At 43.1% G+C, this 22,469-nt stretch overlaps 1 protein-coding gene across 10 annotated transcripts in view; it reads right to left on the reverse strand.

Moving 5' to 3' along the window:
• Window positions 1-4,736: 4,736 nt before the first annotated feature.
• Window positions 4,737-22,469, reverse strand: part of Kcns3 (potassium voltage-gated channel, delayed-rectifier, subfamily S, member 3) — a 60,967-nt gene continuing 43,234 nt past the window's right edge. For 5 of the 10 annotated variants that reach the window (XM_011243865.3, XM_011243862.1, XM_011243863.3 and 2 more), the window contains one exon: window positions 5,272-7,290. In XM_011243865.3, coding sequence (XP_011242167.1) covers window positions 5,756-7,231 — 1,476 coding nt within the window. In that variant the 5' untranslated portion in view covers window positions 7,232-7,290 and the 3' untranslated portion in view covers window positions 5,272-5,755. Of the gene's footprint in view, window positions 7,291-19,575; window positions 19,598-22,469 lie in introns of those variants that run through there. The other 5 variants (NM_001168564.1, NM_173417.3, XM_006515082.4 and 2 more) reach the window with 4 other exon arrangements.

Here is a 22,469-nt window from a genome sequence, read left to right on the forward strand (position 1 = left end):
CAGTCAAATGTAGAGGATAAGAGACTATTGAGTGCTCAGTCCTAAACAAGACATCTATCTTACAAGGTTCAGGGGGCATCACAGAAAACAGGTTAGAAAGACTTTAAGAGCCAGAGAATGGAGATCGGCCCTATGAAATGCTACCTTCTAGATATGAAATAACCATTACAATTGTGAATACATGGATGTGCTTATCTTGCACAAAACCTGTACGTGTACACACACACACACACACACACACACATACACACACGACACAAAGATGAAGAGGAGAAACTAGTGAGAGAGATAGGAGAGAGAAAGAAAAGATGAAGAGGGGTAAAAAAAAAAAGGTAGTGGGAGTAAATATGATCATAATACATTCTACACATGTATGTAATTACCTAAATAAAAAGTAATCTTGTTTTTAAAACAATTCACCCATGACCAAAGACAAAGCAAGTATTAAAATTCAGATTGTCTGATGTAAATACCTGTTCTTATGCACTGCTCCTACTGTTTGTCATTCCCGACTAGGTAGATACACTGTTAATAGCACACTATTAAAATGAAAGCTGCTTAGTGGCTGTGTAACTACTGGGAATTGTCCTCATCAATGGATGTGGGAGCCCTCAAAGATATCCAGGTCCCAGTCTCTAGTACCCGTGACTGCCACCTTATATCACAAAATGACTGCATGTGTGGATGAGATTTTAATGTAGGAAGAGCAGCCAAGGGGACCTGACACAGAAGATGTGGGGGCAATGTGGCCATGGAAGCAGAGACTAGTATGATATGGTGCAAGCCAAAGATGCCTGAAGCTATTGAAAGCTAGAAAAGGCTTTGTTCTGCTAAAGCCTCCAGAAGAACCAGCTCTATTGGCGACTCCATTTTAGTTCCTAGAACTCGAATTCAAAATCAGAAAACAAATTTTCATTCCTTCAAACCACCGCATAAGTGGTAACTTGTTACAGCTGTAATAGAAAACACATACTCTTGGGAAAGGTGTCAGGCTCTCAACTGAAAATCCGACCTCACCTGAATGTTTATGAAATAGGTGAACTTAATACTTTCTCTCTCCTTTATGAAAACATAATAAATATACTGGACATCAACTATGAGGCACCCCACACATGTAAAAATATGTGCACACACTAAAGACAGTGTGTGTGTGTGTGTGTGTGTGTGTGTGTGTGTGTGTGTGTTCCCAGAGCTATCATTATGTTCTAGGATGGATTTAGTCTTTGTATTGCTACATAACCGTGAACAACTCATTCTTCCTCACGGTAAAATGTATAGTGATATATAGTGATATATAGTGATTGATATATAGTGATATATAGTGATATATAGTGATATATAGTGATATGTAGTGATATATAGTGATATATAGTGATATGTAGTGATATATAGTGATATATAGTGATATATAGTGATATATAGTGATTGATATATAGTGATATATAGTGATATATAGTGATATGACCCCTGAAGTCCTCTCCAAGCTGCCCCACGCTGTCAAGTTCTGTGACCTTAAACAGTGCTTAACCATCTAAGAGCTCTTTGTCTTTATCGCCCCCTTCCCAGCTCACCCCTCCTCTCTCCTATTCCCCTAAATGTTCTGGCATCCTGCCTGGGAAGGACGAAGTTAACGGATGCTGCAAATGAGCAAGGTTAAGCCACCAGTGATGTGTGAACCAAAAGAGCCATGAACCCACGCTTTCTCAGGAAACCTTTCACCTAACCTGGCTACCAGAACTACAAGTGCCTTCACTCCTGCCACCAGACACAGAGAGATGAACAACCTTTTACAAGCACATTTGACAACTGAAGCTTCAAGGTAGCAAACTCCCAGGACCCCAACAACAGAAGTCAGACCTCAGTTGCTAGGACTTCTGCTGGGTGAGAACAAAAGGGAAATTAGTTGGCAAATTAAAACTGGTTCTTATTGGGCACACTTATAAAATAAACGAAGTTGGAAAGAACTTAGACAGCTTGGAGAGAACATAAATTATCGAGTGTGAGAGCCACAAATCCTAGCAATCACCCACACTCTGCAAAAGAGAACACAAGCTCAGATTGCTTCTCACTTCCTGATCATGCAGCTATGAGCAGTGGGGTTAACAAGAAACCCCAGGCTCCCGTACTCACTTCTCACTAAGATAGCACACATTTGTCTATCCTAATTGTTTGTCCAACCTAAGAGACAGTTTTCCCCTAACAGAAGGCAAGCTCACACCACTAAACTGAACCATATTGAAACTGCTGTTATCCTATATCAAAAATAATAGATATTGACAATTCCATATGGTACAAACCACCCTTTTCTAAATGTTAACAAATATTTCTTAACAGTACTATCAATCAACCCTCAAAAAATCCAGCACCAGTCTCCAAGCCCCAAGGCAATGAATAGCACACTGTAACCTTCCAGATGGGAACAACTACAGCACTCCTCAAAAACTGTTGAGTTAAATAGGAAATTAACACAAGATGGAGTACTGGATCAGTACAAAAGTATCTGAGACCAAATAGTTCAGACAAAACAGGAAGACCAGGCAATCAAAGTTCTGCCTGTACCTACATAGCTGACCCCTACCAGACAAAAAGTGGGTAGGAGGTCAGAGCACCTCAAGGTGAAAGATGCTACCACTAAAATTGGATGTTGAGCAAAAGGGAGAGAGAGAAAACAGGTAGAGGTTAGCAAGTAGTGTATACCGTGGGAGGCAGAGTCTGAGGGAAAGGGAGCTTGCCTGTACCAACGCCTGCTTTATCCCTAACTGAACTAAGCCAGGCTCAGGACAGTCTCCAGCCAGCTCTGGTGTCAACTCCTCCAGGAAGCTGTCCCTCTCCCCTTTCTCCTCTCTCAGCCTCCTGTCCCTTTTCTCTCTGCCCCCAGGGTACAGGACTAGGAAGGTGGAAGTCCTTCAGCACAATTCATGGCCTTCCAAATTCCTACTGGCTACAATAAAAACAAGAATAAGGAATCAGGGTTCACAGAGTAGGAACCCAAAAAAAATTAAAATAAAATAAAATAAAGAGCAAGTTACAAGGTAACAATCAGTCCCGGAAGCAGTCAGCTGAAGTGAACCCCAGAGTCATCAACACAAAACCAGACGTCACAGAGCTTGTCTTTCCCTTGCTCCCTGTTCACGTTCACATCCCCACTAGCTTCCTACAAAGTTGGTGTTTAGCCAGGAAGTCCAACCTTCCATAGAAAAGGGGCCTCTGTCTCTGCATGAAAAAGAGGGATCTCTGAGGTCCTTGGGAAAGCCAGGAGTAGCTGCCTATCACCAGAGTCTCATCGTGTGATGCAGGCAGGGACCGGCATGAAGAGGTTGGGAAGCCACAGCAGGCACTCAGGTTACAGGGTGGCCTCTTCGGGACCTCCCAGGAACACAGACAGAAGCAGTCTCTACTACTAAGTGCTGACTCAGAATGTCCCCTGAGCTTCTGCCAATTGAAACCTACTCAAATTCCTGAAGAAAGTAGTTTATTCACTGTGTCTACTACTCAGTGTCCCACGGAGCCTGTTCCAGCTTCACAGTTGTTCTAGAAAAGTCTGTAAACAATGGTGTCTGGTTTCTGGATCAGAAAAGGAGAAATACACAAGCCAGGATGCCCCTTTGACTCAGGCACAGGAAAAATCAAACTCTGACTGACCTTGCTAGCTCTTCTCTTTTGGGGCAGCTGTTCTGTGGTTGCCTCCAATCTACTCTCCAATCTAATCTTCAGAGGCCAGCTTTGAAGTCTGTCTTCTAGAGTTCAAAACTCAGCTGTGTTAAGCATCTTGTGAACTTACCAAACCATCCTTCCTGCCAACCGTAGCTTCTGCATCTTCAAATGAAGATGGAAATAAACTAAATTCTGGGGAAGTTGCAAGGAATAAATGAGATTATGTCAACAAGCACTCACTGAGGTTGCCTGCACGGTGGCTGCCACGTTTCCTATTAAGACAATGTCTGTACATGCAACCTCCAGTTACTTCACTATTAGCTAGGAAATATTGAATAAAACAGGATGCCAACTCCTACTTTCATGCTATAAACTATGTTTACATTTATGATAACATCAAAAAATCATTTCGGTTGAAAAGGTTTTCCCAAGTGAGTAGAATTCTGATGACACACTTATGTAATCTACATCAAGCTTAGAAGCAAACTATTTCTTCGTGTCTCTCTCCGATGTCACAGACATCGGAAGAGGAATGAGAAGTGCTATAGGTACTGACAGCCTATAGATAGACTTTCAATGAGATGCATCTCCACACATTAAATGTTGTGCAATAAATCCCTGTGGTTTCTCCATTCCAAAGAGCTCAGGGACCGAACTGGCAACCAACCTGACAGGACCCATTAGCATCTTGCTACATCTCCAAAATGGAGTCTGAGGCAACATTCCCTCCATATAGGATGGAACTATTCTTTGGCTCTGGCAGTGATTAGCATGTCTCCTTTCATGGCCTGGAGTTTCTGTTTTGAAGCAGCTATCCCTCTATGTATGGCAGTTTGAAAATGCTGGCTCATTGTAGAGCTGTCGGCACCTTTGCCTCCGAGATTTAGCACTCGCTGCTCTGCATAATAGTCCACATCTGTGTGCTTGTGTATTCCTCTCCTCCACTCACAAAGTAGCTCTTTGCTTGGGATTGGGAGGGATTTACCCAGGTGTGCATAATTTTCAAGTTTTATCCTGGAAGTACAAATTATGAAATTCAAAGTGCACTGCAAACACACCTAGATGAGGTATACCACTTGTTCATATGTCGCAAATACCTACATAGCTAATCATTTTAATTATCTTACATGAGCCTGAATGGTTCAATTACAGATATGTTCTTCTACCTGCCAACCATAAGCATATGCAACAAAAAAGTATCATATCATTGGGCATATTTGAAGAGAAAAACGCATGTACATGCACATGTGTATGTACAGGAGAACATATGTACATATATGTATGTAGATGTCAGAGGACAGATTACTGGGGTATAATTCTTCAATAGCATCTATCTTTGTAAGACAGGGTCTTTCATTGATCTGAGATTCACCAAGTAGGCTAGGCTGGCCAGCAAATAAGCCCAATTTTGCAATTATACACATGCAACACCATGCCTGACTTTTGTTTTTCACTGAGTATTAAACTCGGGTCACCTTGGGAGCACATTACCAACTGAACTATCACCTAAGGAGCCATGAAAACTTCTCGCTATTCGGACAGAAGCAGGTCCTTCTAAGCCAATTGTGAGCATAATAGGATGTACTTACTTGACATAAGAACATAGAAACAAGGCAGTCTCCATACCAAATTAGAAGTTTATTGGGCTCCTAATTCCCATGTCTGGAACATGAACATGGATTTACATGCATTGTCTCATGTTGTAGATCTTACATGCATGTCGTCATCTTCAGTCAGCTGGGCCTCTGCTCTATCATCAGTAATTTATAGTTAGCTCAATGTGAGTGAATGGCAAATATAGAATGATGCGTAAGCCGTAGCAATAAATCCTTCCCAATATCATTTACTTTTTTCCCCAAAAAACCGTATTACAACTCTCTCTTGTAAAAAATAAATTTCAGAACAAGGCATTTTAATTGATCTCACTGAGAAAAATAAAGATAATTCTATCATTTCAGAATTCAGCAATGAATGTCCAACTATGGCTAAAAGGTACACCCTGAGAATTAAATGATTTTTTGAACAAACCCATTGAGGTTTATAAAGCTGTGTTAACCTAATGTCAGGAAGGGACACGAGATATCTGTGCAAATGCCCCTGCTCATTTTCCAGTACAGTTCTCCAGGGATGCAGTGTTGTAAGCATCCTCATTGTCTTCAACGCTCGAAGCATCTGTGGAGTCAGGATCACTGACCACGATGCCAATGGAAGACAGACTGGTGATGAAGGCATGTACTTGCTGTGCATAAACGTCCCTAATGTTAAAGTACGGTAGCTCATGGCACTTCTCTGGTGGGTCCTCGCTGCACTGGTCCACTTCCATGTCTTTCTGCTTCTGGTAGTACTTGGAAAACTTGTTGAAGATGATGGTAATGGGGAGGGCTACCACTAAGATTCCACAGATAATACATGTGCTTGCAATGATTTTCCCAGCTAAGGTGACTGGGTGGGTGTCTCCATAGCCCACTGTGGTCATACTGATAGTGGCCCACCACCAGCAGATGGGGATGCTGGTGAGACTGGACTTGTGTTCATCTTTCTCCACAGAGTAGATAAGCACAGAGAAGATGGAGATGCCCACAGAAAGGAAGAGAAGCAGTAGCCCCACCTCATGGTAACTGTGCCTCAGTGTGGCCCCAAGAGACCGAAGCCCTACAGAGTGCCGGGCAAGCTTCAGAATTCGGAAAATCCTCATGAGCCGAAGGATCTGGACCACCTTGCCCATATTCTCAATGTCCTCACTCTCTTCTTCCTTGGTGTCCACAGCCAACGTGGCATAGAAGGGAATGATAGAAACAAAGTCAATGATGTTCAGAGGGTTTTTCCAGAACTTCTTTTGTGATGGAGCAGCAACCAGCCTGATGGCTAGCTCACCAGTAAACCATGCAATGCAGGCAATCTCCACACCTTCCAGCACAGGGTCATCCACTTCTCCATCCTCGTTCTGGAATTCCGACATGCTGTGCACACACATGGCCACTATGGAAGCCAGCACCACGCTCAAGGAGGAGATGGCAATGAGCTTGGCCGACAGGCAGTAAGCTGGATTTTCCATTCGAATCCAGATCTTCTTTCGGAGCTGACCAAATCTCAGCTCATCAAACTTCTCCAGCTCTTTCTCAAACAGAGACGATTCTTCAAAGGAGGAGTCTGTGCTCACATCGTTGCTTTTCTGGTCCCAGTCCTTGTCGTGGCTCTCCTCCTTGCGCTCCTGGTACCGACTGCTACAGCAGGAGTCAATGAAGAGCTCATTGATGCCCCAGTACTCGATCTCCTGGCAGAAGGAGAAGACACACAGTTCCTCCATCACATGCAGCTTCCCTGTGTAATAAAAGTTCAAGACGTATCTGAACAGGAAGGGGTTCCGATCAAAGTAGTACTCTTTATCTGCCACGCTGTAGTCATCACACAGCTCCAGAATGGCCTCCTCAGAGTGGCAGGTAAGCAGCTTTCCCAGTCGTGTGTGAGGGAACCGCAGGAGTGTACTTTGATCCACAGACTGCTTAAAGCCCCCCACGTTCAAGTTGACAAGTTCCTCATCTTGTCCAGGGCGATGGAAAAACTCACCAAACACCATGATGGATTGAGAAGGCAGAGTGCTGGCCTGGAAGGGAGACACAGGAGATCACGCTGAACCTGAAAAGAGGACAAGACAATATTAGCCTGTGCCCAGTCTTGCCTCATCAGGCTTATTTTTAATCTGCCCTTTGTGGGAGAATGGCCTGACTGCAGGCAGGACAGGAAGTGCAATGACAAGGAGCAAAGCAAAGCAAAACACATTCAAGGTTGTCTCTGTGTGTATGGAGGGAGAGTGTCAGGGGGTCAAAATGTTAGCTAATATTAGAAAAGAAGAAAATGGACAATATAATTTCATGAACTCTAAATCCTATTTCTCTAGAAGCACTCAAATTTCATCTTCTGCACCCCCCCCCCAGATACACATAAATACGCATACACTAAAAAGAAATGCACTTCTGATCGCTTAGTTGTAGAATTCAAGCATATCTGGTCTCAACCGTGATGCTCTCAACAAGTCAGCCACTGTCGGGCTTGTAGTTCACTCTTGTCCATCCCAAACTCAGCCATGTACCCAGAGGAAGCTCTTTCCTCTCCTGCACATTAGAGGTCATAGAGCCCGAGGTCAGCCCTGAAGGTGATTATGGGTTTCAGCGTCTGCTCCAGCACTGGGCTCCTTCAGAAGAGCCCATTATTTATATTTGGACAGTGAGACTCAAGAGGATATGATTACCTCACTGCAATTAAGGCCCTTATATCTTACAGACATCACTCCATTTTCCAGGACGGGATTTCAGGGAACTAACCACATAGAAAGAAACTGGACAGTGAAGACCTTTTCAAGTTAAACATACTCTACTTCCTGACACACAAAGTCTCTTCTCCCATCCTGCCCTCATCGCAGTCTCCTACATCAGCATCACTGAGGAACATCACTACATCAATGGCCTACATCACTGAGGAATATCACTACATCAGTGGCCTACACTGGCTGGGCTCATGGACTGCTTTTATTTCTGACACTAACCAGATTATATTAGATCCATTCCTCAGAAAACATGTGGTTTGGGGAAGTAAAGGTTTCTTTTTAATTTTATATGTATGTGTGTCACATGTGTACAGGTGCCCTTGGAAACAAGCAGAGGCTAGCGAGAATATAAAACAGTTGTGAGCTGCTATATGTGAATGCTGGGATCTGAGCCACGGTCCTCAACAAGAGCAATATAGCTAACTGGACAGAATGGAAAAGAGAGCTCTCAGCAAAGGACAGCAGAGGTAGGACGCAGGTCTGTGAAGGGGTGGCTACATATGTCTGAAGAAACTGGATTTTATTCTATTAGTCAGACTACCATGAACTGAGCTTCCATGCAGGTCTGACATTTCAACAGAATGCTATGACCTACCATGTTCATGCTGAAGGACCATGTAACTGAGTTATAAGAAAAAGAGTATCACAGTGTCAGATTTAGACCCATTTATAGCTATCTTGAGCTGCATGTAGCCAGCCAACTGAAAGTTCAACATGCCTACAAGTAAAGGGTCTTCTCACGTGTATTTGTGACCATGACTTAGACCCATTCAGACTTGGCCCTCTGTGCTTCAGCATGACTCTGACCATACAAAGCCCTCAGCACACACATAGACTCCTTAGTTTAACCTCCAGAACCATGAGTAAAATTAATGATTTTCTTTAAAGTTCAAAAACCAATGATAAAACATCAGTTCTACTAAGTGACCTCTACAGGGAAAGACGACAGGAAAAGGGGGTGCCTAGCATCAGAGCAAAACAGGGACTCAAAATGCATGTGGTGGGGATTCTAATAAAGAGAAAGCGTCAAGTGCAGGAGTGAACAATGTAAGACTGACAGGACTTGGCACTTCATTCAAGAGAAAAGAGGAAGGAATAGACACAGTAAGAGAGAACCTGCTTTCTAATCTGCTCATGCATGTGAAGAATAGCACCACTAAAAGATATAAGGCAAGAAGGAACTGTTCTTCCCTTATGCTGTGGCCAGCAAAGCCAGCAGCAAGAGAAAAGGAACCCTGAGCTGAAATAGAGAGCTACATGATAGGTCACAACCTTAAAACACAGGCCCTGCCATCTACTCCGGACAAAAGTCTACAATCATAACGAATCCTTGGGTGTTTGCCTCCAAGACACCATGCTTCATGAAGCTGGAGACCAGAGCATGGCTAATGTATCTTCAATAGATTTGCTGACCTCTTCCAAAAATTCAATTTGCCTCCCTCTGCTTTCTGCTTTTAATTAGGGTTCTTCTTTGAAAGGCCTAAGTCAGAGCTGCTGCCTTGGTCCAAATATTTATGTAATGTCAGGTCTCTGACGGCCAGAGCAGGCTAATGGCACATAGAGTAGGGAAATGTTCCGGGGAGCTGATTCAGCTAAGCTCACACTAAGACTTTAATGGAAGCTGTCTTCGGTGGATTGTTTTTCATCTCAGATATCCCGGAATCCCAAAATGACATTACGTTTCACGATACCACAAGCAAATAAGGGTCTCATAATCAGGGCCAGTAATCTACATCCCCAATCTCTCCATAGTGACCTCTCTAAAGAGTATGCTCATCCATGATATCTGTATCCCCACCATGTCCTTCTGCTTTGTCCTCCTGAATTTTCTTTAGTACACACTGTGAAGGAGAGGTCATTATGAAGTCCATCCATCTACTCCACAGAGTCTCATCATAAAAGCAACACACGTCATAAAACCAAAGATCCCATCAAGAGGTTTTCAAAACAGAGACAAAAGAAAGCATTGCTGGATCAGATCCAACACTACAGCTCAAAAGGTAAGTTGGGATGTACAGAGTCAGGACTGGCGTCCTTGATTGCATCTGGTCCACAGCAGTCCACTTGAGAAAGGGAAGGCAACATTTCTACCTTTATGAATTTCAGTAAGAGTCCCTGTGTGCAGACAGTCCTTTTCCATTTGTGGAACATCCTTATATGGTTTGTTTCTCATTCTGGGTTTGGCAGATGTGGAAACAAGGAATCTGAGTGAAGGAATAGGGGCAGAGCCTAAACTGGGCTCTTGGTACTGTCCATGCTTCAACACCTCACTCACATGGTCACAATCACATGGATACAATCCACTAATGTGCATCATCACTTCCAAGGATGCTGCATTCAGTCCAGAATTTATTAAAAACCATTCATTTGCCCCTTTAAGGAAACATTTAGGGAATCACAGGTACCACATGATATGGTTTGTGTTTATATACACATACATTTATATGCACTCAGCTCTCCATGTTCATGAGTTCCAGACCAGAGGATTCTACCAACCACAAATCAATAATATTCAGAAAAGAAAGCTAATAAGATGCCTTGGTGGCTAAAAGTACTTGCTGCCAAGACTGGCAATGTTTTTTAAAAACCTTGTGACCTACATGGCAGAGAGACTCAACTCCCACAAAGTTGTGTTCCAGCTTCCATACACAAATGATGGCAAGTTTGTGCCCACACACACACATACAATAAACAAACAAGTCTTTTTTAATTTAGAAAAAAATGCATGTACTGAAATAATGGGCACAATGAAATATGTTTGAACTTTAAGATCAATATAAAGTTTATAAATATAAAGATCAATTTAAATATATCAACTTGAATACTGTCCATTGGAAGAGTAAATGTCAAGAAATATGTTTGACCATGTTGGATTTGTATTTTATGTCACACTAGTATCATGTTTTCTTAACCATGACAATGTCAGCAAGAGGCTGGATTTCAAGCCTAAAGAGATGATTCAACAGGTAAAGCACCTGCCTCAAAAGCATGAATGCTTGAGTTCAGGTCCCAGCACACATGCAGAAGCCAGGTGGGCAAGGCAGCCCATCTGTAACCCCAACTGCGTGGAAAGTGAACACAGGCCATTCCCAAGAGTAAGCTAGGTAGACAGACTATCTGAAACAGTGAGCTCAGGGTTCAGCAAGAGATCCTGACTCAATATATAATTCTAAAGCTCCAGAGAGAAAGATACTTGACATTAGCCCTAGGATCCGTGCACACGTAAGTGCACAAGCACCTCCATGGATGTACCACACACACGAACATACATGCACACATATACAAACATACACACATACAAATACATACAAAAAAGAAGAAAAGAAGGGAGAAGGAAGGGAAGGACAAAAAAAAGGAAAGGAAGCAAGCAAGCAAACAGCTGCCATATGTGGTTTGGTTTGGTTTGGTTTGGTTTGGTTTGGTTTGGTTTGGTTTGGACTGGATTAGTTTTTGAGACAAGGACTCCCTGGCCTCAACTTGCTGTATAGAGCAAGCTAACATTGAACTCATTGAGATCCATTTGCCTCTGCCTGCTGACAGCTGAAATGAAAGCTCTTTCCAAGAAGGTAAATTGTAGGACCCTCACTTACTACCACATGGACAGGGAAGAAGACACCCCAAAGGCCCAGGTGCCACAAAATTGAGCAAGTATGTGGTGGAGAGATAGGAGAAAAAGAGAAATGGAACAGTATGTGCACAATAAAGAGAGGCAGGCCTGGAGAATGGAGGGTAGTGAGAAACAGCCCAATGGGAGCAGCCTATGCCGCTACCTGAGACCATGGTGATGCCCCAGCCCACACTGCCACCAAGTACAATGTCTGGGTCCAAACCTCACAGCAGAGAAAGTCTGTCAATGTCTTCAGCCCATGGTGACATCCCTGATCTGGGCTGCCACCTGGGACCATGTTGATGTCTGAGAGATGCACAGAGCTGACTCTACTGCTTACAGGCTATAGCACTAGAGACAACAGACCAACACCATACCCAGAGAGCACAGCCCCACCTCATTGGCCATGCAGTGACATGAGTAGAGGAGAAATGTGTGCCCCTTGATCTGTGGCTGGTGGGACCACAGGCCCCATTCCTTGCCTACGCTGATCCCTGAGGGTATGAGAGTGAGAGTGCTGGCCCTGCCCCTCTCCAATTACAGCATGCAGAAGTGCCAGTCTGCCACTCACCTGGGTAGTAGGAGAGCTAACACTAGTGGCTTGGATGCAGAAGATCTGGCAGCCTGACCAACTCAGCTACCACCCAAGCTCAGATCCAGGGCTTTGAGTTGGCCCACCACAATCTACTCTTTCTATAGACTGCAGGAGTATATGAAGAGGCCAGTCTGGTGGAACCAAAGCGGCAGGGCATCCATGATATGGAGCGACAACAGGATATCTGAGAGCAGTCCTAGTGAGGACCCAGTATTGATGGTGTAGCAGAAGCCAGAGGCCTTGAACCGGACCAATGACTCATTGCAATGATCATCTGCAAGTAAAGCCGTCTGGGCAAAAGAGTGTATATACTGTGGGACCCACTGTGACACACCACAGCGTCCACAGCGAGATCTTGTTTGGTTTGGTTTGGTTTTCTTGGGTGGTTGCAAGGGCAGAAGGCAGATATGGAGAGATGGTGATGAGTGGAGATGGGGTACATGATGGGAAATTCACAAAGAAGCAATAAAAAGCCCAAAGAGAAAAGAAAAAAGGGTAACTTTTATCATTTAAGAATATACAATTTGCTTAATTCTGGCTAACTATATTATAGGACAGTTTAGATACTAATAAAATCAAGAAACAACAGTACTTAATGTAAAAAAAAAAAAAGAAGAGTAAGATTATCTTATAACTAGGAAAGTATGAATTTTGATGTACGATCAGAAATAAAACATACACTAAGAAACTTAGAAAATTTGTGCACTGAACATGTGCCAAGCATTCTCTTCTCATTGTTCTCTGAAATATAGGACAACACCATTGACACCTTGCTGACACTGAGTGTGGTGTCACCGATCATATAAGGACCATTTAAAATATGCAGGCGAACATGCGTATTATTTATGCACATACTACACCAATGCTGAATTACTGAAAATTTATTTATTAAGCACCTTATATCTTGTAGATATCACTAAACTTCAGGGTTTCTGAAGTTACACTACATGGGGTTGCAGGGTGTGTTCTGCAGGGATCTTAGAAACCAAGGGATGACTGTCATTATACAATGTATATATGCACATATATATTGAATCATCCATCTACTAAATATAAGTATGGGTCAAGCTAATTTATGATCCATAAATGGGGAGATTTTCCTGATTCAAAAATTCTAGTTGTGTAAAAGTAATTTTATATGGGGAGAAATATCATAGCAACATAAAAATGAATTATAGAAAAGACTGCTACATATATCACACAGAGGAGGTTTAGAGCACTTAATATATAAAGTGGCCTTTTTTTTAAAGAAGAAAGTGAGCAATGAAAAATGTGAGAAATGTGAGATAAGAACAGAGAGTTCATCAAAGAAAACCACAAAGGGGACCAAAGCCAGAAAAAACACGTTCAACCTTGCTCATGAGGGCATGCGAAAACCACACTGACATATCACATGGCACCTAATGCACACACTGGCAAAAGACCCCAATGAACATCTACATGTAGTGCCGGCCAGCCGTGAGGAAACAAACCCCTCCACATTGTGTTAGGAATACATAATGAAGGGGAATCCCCTAGGGAGGAGAACTTGGCAATATTTGATGGATTGGCATAGGCTATAAACCCTCAGACTTAGTAATCTCTGTTCTAGAAATTTTTCCCCAAAGTTAAACAAGGGAAGCACATGTGTGTAACTGGAAATGACCCAAATGTCCATCAATAAAAAAACAGCTCAAAAATAAAGTGTGATCTATTTCTCTACACACACACAGAGACACACACAGAGACACACATATACCACACACACCACACCACATACACACATCACATACACACTACATATATGTGTATGTATCTATATAATGAGATATATACATATGTGTATATGTATACACACATATACATATATAGAGACAGAGAGAGACAGAGAAAGAGAGAGACAGAGAGTAAGAGACAGAGACAGGTCTTCCGGTCTCAGGCGCTGCGGGAGCCGCAGGTTACCGTGCAGACATGGCCAAGTCCAAGAACCACACCAAACAACCAGTCCCGCAAATGGCACAAAAATGGCATCAGGAAACCCCGGTCGCAAAGATACGAATCTCTTAAGGGGGTTGACCCCAAGTTCCTGAGGAACATGCGCTTTGCCAAGAAGCACAACAAGAAAGGCCTGAAGAAGATGCAGGCCAACAATGCAAAGGCAGTGAGTGCGCGCGCAGAGGCCATCAAGGCCCTGGTTGAAGCCTCAGGCCATCAAGCCCAAGATGCCAAAAGGCCCCAAACTCAAGCGGCTGGCTTTCATCGTTCACCCTAAGCTTGGGAAGTGGATTCGAAGCTACATGGCCAAGGGTCAGAGGCTCTGCCAACCAAAGCCTAAGGTCCAAACCAAGGCAGGAGCCAAAGCTCCAGCTAAGGCCCAGGCTTCAGCTCCAGCCCAGGCTCCCAAAGGTGCTCAGGCCCCCAAAGGTGCCCAGGCCCCTGTGAAGGCCCCATAGAAAAGGCTCCTGCCAGTGTGAAGACAGACGGACTGCTGTGACACACCTACCCACACACTATTTGCAGATGACCAGTGTCCTATGCTGTTCTTACAAATAAACTCAGGCAAGATCTGTTTAAAAAAAAAAAGAAAGAGAGAGAGAGAGACAGACAGACAGAGAGAGAGAGAGAGAGAGAGAGTAAAGGATTAGGGCTAATTGTCCTAACTGGGAGAGAAAATGCAAAGCATAGAAAGCTGTCAGGAATATGCATCAATTTTTCTAAGAAAGGTGAAACTAGGCCCCAGAAATGGCTCAGCCAGGGAAGTCACCTGCCAGCAAGCCTTACAGTCTGGCTTTGATCCCTGGACACACCTTGTAGAAGAAGAGATATAACTCCTTCACGCTGTCCTCTGACCACTCACACAACATAAACATACAATAAGCAAATAAATAAATATTTTAATAAATAAATCTAGGGAAATTACAGCTGTGTGTGTGTGTGTATACACATATATGTGCACTTTTAATATAAAAAAGAAACATTAGTAATTAAACAAAAAAAAACATAAAATATCCATAGAGAACAATGTCAGAAAGTGAACTCAGGAACCATGTTAATTGCCTAATTATAAAAAATTAAATTAAAATCAAACAGACATTCCTTAAAAATTAAATATTATTGTATCAACCTGGTAGCTTAACCACATGTGAATGAATTATTTCAATGCACTGACTTATACATCCTACTGCTATGCATCCTCGGACAAAAATAAATAGTAACATTAAAATATTTTTAGCACACCCATGGAAGGAGTTACAGAGACGGAGTTTGGAGCTGAGATGAAAGGATGGACCATGTAGAGACTGCCATAGCCAGGGATCCACCCCATAATCAGCATCCAAACGCTGACACCATTGCATACACTAGCAAGATTTTATTGAAAGGACGCAGATGTAGCTGTCTCTTGTGAGACTATGCCGGGGCCCAGCAAACACAGAAGTGGATGCTCACAGTCAGCTAATGGATGGATCATAGGGCTCCCAATGGAGGAGCTAGAGAAAGTAGCCAAGGAGCTAAAGGGATCTGCAACCCTATAGGTGGAACAACATTATGAGCTAACCAGTACCCCGGAGCTCTTGACTCTAGCTGCATATATATCAAAAGATGGCCTAGTCGGCCATCACTGGAAAGAGAGGCCCATTGGACTTGCAAACTTTATATGCCCCAGTACAGGGGAATACCAGGGCCAAAAAGGGGGAGTGGGTGGGCAGGGGAGTGGGGGTGGGTGGATATGGGGGACTTTTGGTATAGCATTGGAAATGTAAATGAGTTAAATACCTAATAAAAAATGGAAAAAAAATATTTTTAGCAATTATAGTTATACATTTATTCTTTTTAAAACTTTTTATTATTTTATGTGTATAGGTGTTTTGCTTGCATGTATGTCTTTGCATCAAGTATGTGTCTGGTGATCCTAGAAGCCAAGAGTGTTGCTTAAATTTTTCAAAGGCCTATTTTTAAGCATGGTTCTTAAATGCTTTAACCTCCCTTCTAGCTCACCACCCACCAGAGGTAGTGGAAAAGAAAGGTCATTAGGCTGCAGAGGAAGTGGACTTGTTTAGAAATTGTTCTTTGCGCACTGTCAGGAAATCAGCAGCTCAGTTCACAGGTCAGCAGCAGCAGCTCGATCTACTCACAAACACTTCATGGATACACCAGCAGTCCAGTTCAGTAGCATCTGGATAGGAGCAGTGGTGGCACAAACTAACAGGAACAGCCAGGCCTTAGCCTAATTGGCATAAGACAACAGGAGGGACCAGGGCCACCATGGATGCCAGGAAAAGTTCTTCACCATGCCTCTCTCAAAGTGGAGATCAGCTAAGACTCGAGACCAAGAAGTTCTGCAAAGCTGGCTATGCAAGCAAGCCAAGTTAAGCCAAGTTAAACCTCGATCATTGTCCAGTGAGTCCTATTTATACTCCTAACAAACATCACGTGTCCTCCATGGGTCTTGCCTCGGCATGTGAGTCTGTCTTTTTTTTTTTTTTTTTTTTTTGTGGTTTTTCGAGACAGGGTTTCTCTGTGTAGCCCTGACTGTCTTGGAACTCACTTTGTAGACCAGGCTGGCCTCGAACTCAGAAATCCGCCTGCCTCTGCCTCCCGAGTGCTGGGATTAAAGGCGTGCACCACCATGCCCACCCGGCATGTGAGTCTGTCTTAACAAAACTCCATGTGAGTTTGTCTCAGCTGACATCACTCTAGCAATTAGCCTGAGACCTCGGCAGTGCAAGAAGTTACTACCAGCACACCACTAGACTTTTTTGGTATATTTTTTGATGTTTTTTGGTGGGACTCTCTTTGGAGTTCTGACAAATGGAGTTCAACAATACATGTAAGGTAAACCAATATATGCGTGTCCTTAGCTAACAATCCTTCATCTCACCACCTTTCACGTGCTTGCTTTAGCAAATCATCCTTTCACCTGTATCTGCTTCAGGGAAACATTTTTCCTCTGTCTGCCTTAGCGAACATCCTCTCACACAACTGACTTTCCAAAGAACCCTTAAGTTTCCCCTTCACAGGAGAGTCTTAGAATGGGAATTTCATGGCTGCCAGGAACGAACCCAAGTCCTCTAGAAAAGTGCCAGTGCCCTTAACCACTGGGTCATCTCTAGCCCATATACTTATTCCTAACCTTTTATGAACACATGGGATGAAGCAAAGGAATTGTTATATTAATGTCCTTAAATGTCCCCAAGAGTTTAGGTTCAAAAGAAAAGAAGCATGAATATAAGAAGCAAAGAAATTAAATGAAACTCACTGATGCTGAATTTGAATTGGAAATGGTGATCCAAACATACAACTCATTTTTTGCTCATGGAAAGTCTTATTTCTTAGCTCTGTCTACCAAAAACAACAACAAAAAGACAATAAAAAACAAACAAACAAACAAAAACAGCCTGAAGCAGATGACCATAGGATGGATGATACTTGACCACATCTCTCTTCTTAGAAGTGAGTTGCTTGTTTGCAACCATGCTAGAAGTTCTAATACCCAAGAGGTCTCAGATACTTGGGAATCATCTTCAGCCAAAGGAAAGCTGCTTTTCCGGAGGTCAGAAACATAGTCGATGACTTCATAAGAGGCCTGTCAGAACCCAGCATCTTTTTATACAAAGGTGGTCTGCCCAGCTCAAGAGCTCTGCCACAGCCAAGTGAGGTCTGTGTTTAAATCCCATCAAAGTTCAACACCTCCTTTTGCTGAAGCCTCCTTTCCTAACTTCACAGGTGCTGATCCCAAGGATACACAACAAATGCTTGTATATGTCTTCCTCTGTCTATTTTAGAGAGTCCATGTAGAGACACCAACTAGAAGTACCCAATTTTAATGAGACTGAAACAAGTAAATAGAACATCTTCCTAAAAGAGAAAGGGTTTCTCGGATGAACAGCCAATTCCCAGTCTGGGGCAGAAATACACAAGAGGAGCCTGGAATGTCCTTGTATACCAGAAAACAAGGATGCTGTCAAAGACAAGGAAGAGTCAAAAAAAATCCAAAGAAAACTAGGGAAACATCCAACTACTGAAGAGAAGAAGCATGTTATTAGACGCGTTCTCACGACCGGCCAGGAAGAACACCACAGACCAGAATCTTCTGCGGCAAAGCTTTATTGCTTACATCTTCAGGAGCCAGAGTGCAAGAAGCAAGAGAGCAAGAAGCAAGAGAGCGAGAAAACCAAACCCCGTCCCTATTAAAGAGAATTCTCCTTCGCCTAGGACGTGTCACTCCCTGATTGGCTGCAGCCCATCGGCCGAGTTGACGTCACGGGGAAGGCAGAGCACATGGAGTGAAGAACCACCCTCGGCACATGCGCAGATTATTTGTTTACCACTTAGAACACAGCTGTCAGCGCCATCTTGTAACAGCGAATGTGGGCGCGGCTCCCAACATCTCCCCCTTTCCTTTTAATAAGAGCAAATAGGCCACCCATATTAATGAGAGTGGAGATAGAGGTCAAATCCCCAGTGTGTAGGTAAAGGAGCCATGTACAGGATTAGCTCTTAGGCTCACAGGCTTTTACCCAGAGCAACCCTGACCTGCTCCCGTGTCGTTTTGCCTGGGGGAAGGGAACTAGGACACTGAACCTTCATGAAAGATGACATGTCTCCCTAGAATAGGCTCATATATGCCGCAGAGCCTTTCCATTGCAGTGCTTAGCCGTGCAACTCTCTCGGGCTGCTGAAGCACACTCACTCTATCCCGTGCAATGAGACTAGCCTCATGGGATATAAGAGCTGAGTGGCCAGCGACCTATTGCCTTAAGCATAGATATATCAGGGGAAGCTCCATGTTCTAGTCCTGCAAGCGCCTGGGCAATAACCACCTTGTCTCTCCTAGTTTGGGCCTTAAGCTTACAGACCAATCAAAGAAGCAACACTAATCCACAGCAAAGTGTATCTCCAAATAATATTAATCCCACCCATTTTTTAAAGAAAGAAAATGCTGAGGAGATCCAATTGGGTAATCCTTTGGTCAGGGACAGGTCCAAGCGCGTGGAGTTGACCTGAAGTCTCAATTCCCGAAGGGATCTGTTCAAATTCAGCCATCCAATTCTGTAACATATACTGAAAAAGACTTTTTGACAAATTAGCTGCCCTAGTAAATTTAACATACTGAATGGAAGTAACACACAATCCCGGAAACTTTTGTTCACATCCCAGCTGAGTTATTTGTCATAATACATCTAGTTGTATCTGGACAAGATCTATGAGTTGATTAACCAGCATGAGACCTCTCTGTATCTTGACATTAGCTGAGGCCTGTTCATCTATGACTGTAGTCACTGAGGCTGACAAAGTGTTAATGGTGTCAGTCGTCTGGACCTGTCCAGACAGAGCCAAGGCTGTCTGAATTAAGGCCAAACCCAGTTCCTAGTTAGTGGTAAAAAAGCAGGAGAATACTTGAGCATTATACATCACCGTCATTGGGAGTGGAAATGTCGACATTATCCCCCAACGCTGCTCTCTCTTTATTATTGACGCCCTGGACATCACCAAGACGAGGGACATTAGTATTCCCTTGGTCAGTCTGGATTTTTCGGGTGAGTCTTTCTGGTACCCAAAATGGGTTGTCTTCATTCTGTGGGAAAACACAGACAGCTCCCCTGGATCTTATCAAGATAGGATCCGGGCCATACCATTTATTATCAAGGACATTTTTCCATTTAACCATCTCATTGGGCCTATCTGGCTCTGTACAATGACGTTCAGCCGCAGTATGGCCATGAACATCAATATTTAAAAAATTGAGTGTAAAGAGTGCCATAGACACCGACACTCTTGGTGCTCGGGGTACAGTCTCCTCAAAAGTTCCCCTCTTCTGTTTTATAAGATAGGTTTTGAGGGTGCGATGCGCACGCTCAACAATACCCTGTCCTTGAGGGTTGTATGGAAGTCCAGTCAGGTGGGTCACGTCCATCTGACGGCAGAACTGCTGGAATTTTTGAGACGTATAAGCTGGTCCATTATCAGTCTTAAGGAGTCTGGGTTTCCCCCAAGCACTCCATGCCTCAAGGCAATGTTGAATCACATGTGAGGCTTTTTCTCCGGTTAACGGAGAAGCAAACATGATGCCAGAACATGTGTCAATGGACACATGGAGATATTGAAGTTTTCCAAAGGAAGAAACATGTGTAACATCCATTTGCCAGACCTGTAGAGGTCGAATACCGCGTGGGTTAATTCCCACATGAGGAACTGGCAAGAACTCACAGCAGCTTTGACATTGAGTAACAATGTCACGGGCTTCTTTTCTTGTCAAGGAGAAACGACTGCGTAATGTTTCAGCCGTCACATGAAAATTGTTATGAAAATTTCTTGCAGCCTCTACCGGGGATGATAGGGCAGCAGCCACCACTTTAGTGGCCTTATCTGCCAAATCATTTCCCAGAGCCATGGGGCCAGGTAGGCCTGAATGGGCTCTAACATGAGTAATATAAACAGGAAACCTTCTAGATAACAAAACTAATTGTATCTGCTGAAAAATATTGGCAACTCTACTGGAAGGCTTAATCACTCCAGCCACTTCTAAAAGATTTACTGCATTAACCACATAACAGGAATCTGACACAATATTAAGGGGTTCTAAAAAGGTTTTTAAAACTTCTAAGACCACTAAACATTCTACCACTTGAGGTGAAATTTCATTATACTGTTTGGATACCACTTTACCATTAGCCACATAGGCACCTATGCCAGTTTTTGATCCATCAGTATATACCACAATCTCATTTTTAAGTGGGTTTCTTACTGTTATTTGTGGAAACACAACAGATTGATTTTGGGCAAACTGTAAGATTGGATGTTTTGGATAATGGTTATCTATTTTTCCTGAAAAGGAGGTAACTAAAACTGCCCAATCATTAGATGTGGCTGCCAAGGTTTGAACCTGTGCAGCGGTATAAGGTACAATTAAAAGATATGGACTTTGCCCAAAGTGGGTGATTGCTGCTTTTAGACCTTTAAGGGCAAGCTGTGCAATTGCATCAGGATACCAATCTATTATTTTAGCTGGGGATACGTTTGGATGGATCCACAACAATGGCCCATTCTGCCACAAAACTGCAGTTGGCAATTGTGCTGTCTTAAAGACACACAAACTGAAAGGTTGCGAATCCTCAATACGTTGTAATTGTGCATTCTGTAAGGCATTTTCCACTTTTTATAAGGCCTGGTTAGCAGCTAGAGTAAGAGTCCTAGGGGAGGAGATATGAGGATCTCCTTCTAAAATACTAAACAAAGGCCTTAACTCAGCGGAAGGAATCTTTAAAAAAGGTCTAAGCCAATTAATATCTCCCAACAGCTTTTGAAAATCATTTAAGGTATGGAGGTGATCTCTTCTTATCTCTACCTTTTGGGGCACAATCTTATCTGGGGACACCACAGAGCCCAAGAATTGTCCTGTATCAGAAATTTGGACCTTTTCTGTGGCTATCTGTAAACCCCACTGACTTAGAGTTTTAAGTAGAAAAGGATATGCCTTTTGTAGCATGGTAAGGTCTTTATGGCACAGGAGGATGTCATCCATGTAAAGGAGCAAAATTAAAGAGGGGAATTGTTCCCTCACTGGCAAAAGAGCTTCTTGTACATAAAGTTGACACATAGTAGGACTATTGGACATTCCCTGTGGTAAGACCTTCCATTGATACCTCTTATCAGGTTCCATGTGATTAATAGAGGGGATGGTAAAGGCAAATCTGGGCCTATCTCTTGGACACAAAGGTATAGAAAAGAAACAATCTTTAATATCTATAATAATTAAATTCCAGCCACGTGGTAAGGCGGAAAGTACAGGGAGACCCCTCTGTACTGGGCCAAATAAGTTCATTTGCTCATTAATGGCTCTGAGGTCATGGAGCAGTCTCCACTTTCCTGACTTTTTCTTAATTACAAAAATTGGAGTATTCCAAGGTGAGGTAGAGGGCTCAATATGGCCTAATTTTAATTGTTCCTCTACCAGTTGAATCACAGCTTCTAGTTTTTCAGAGGATAGGTGCCATTGAGGAACCCACACTGGGTCCCCTGTTTTCCATGGTATGGGCCGTGCTGCCCCAATGGCCACTAAGGAAAAACCCAGACCCTGTCTGTCTTGGTTTCCATTAGGTGAGATGGGCTCTATCCTTCCCTGTTCTTGATGTCCTAACCCTTTTCCTTCTTTATAACCCATCTTTGCCATGATATTTTTTGCTTTAGCTGAATACCCTCCTGATGGGGCGTTTTCATTGGACAAAATAAGGCCCAAATGCTGCATAATATCCCTTCCCCAGAGGTTAACCGGGAGTGGGAGCACATAAGGTATGAATTTCCCTTGCTGT

Source organism: Mus musculus, chromosome 12 (genome assembly GCF_000001635.26).
Source record: "Mus musculus strain C57BL/6J chromosome 12, GRCm38.p6 C57BL/6J".
NCBI classification, from domain to species: Eukaryota; Metazoa; Chordata; class Mammalia; order Rodentia; family Muridae; genus Mus; species Mus musculus.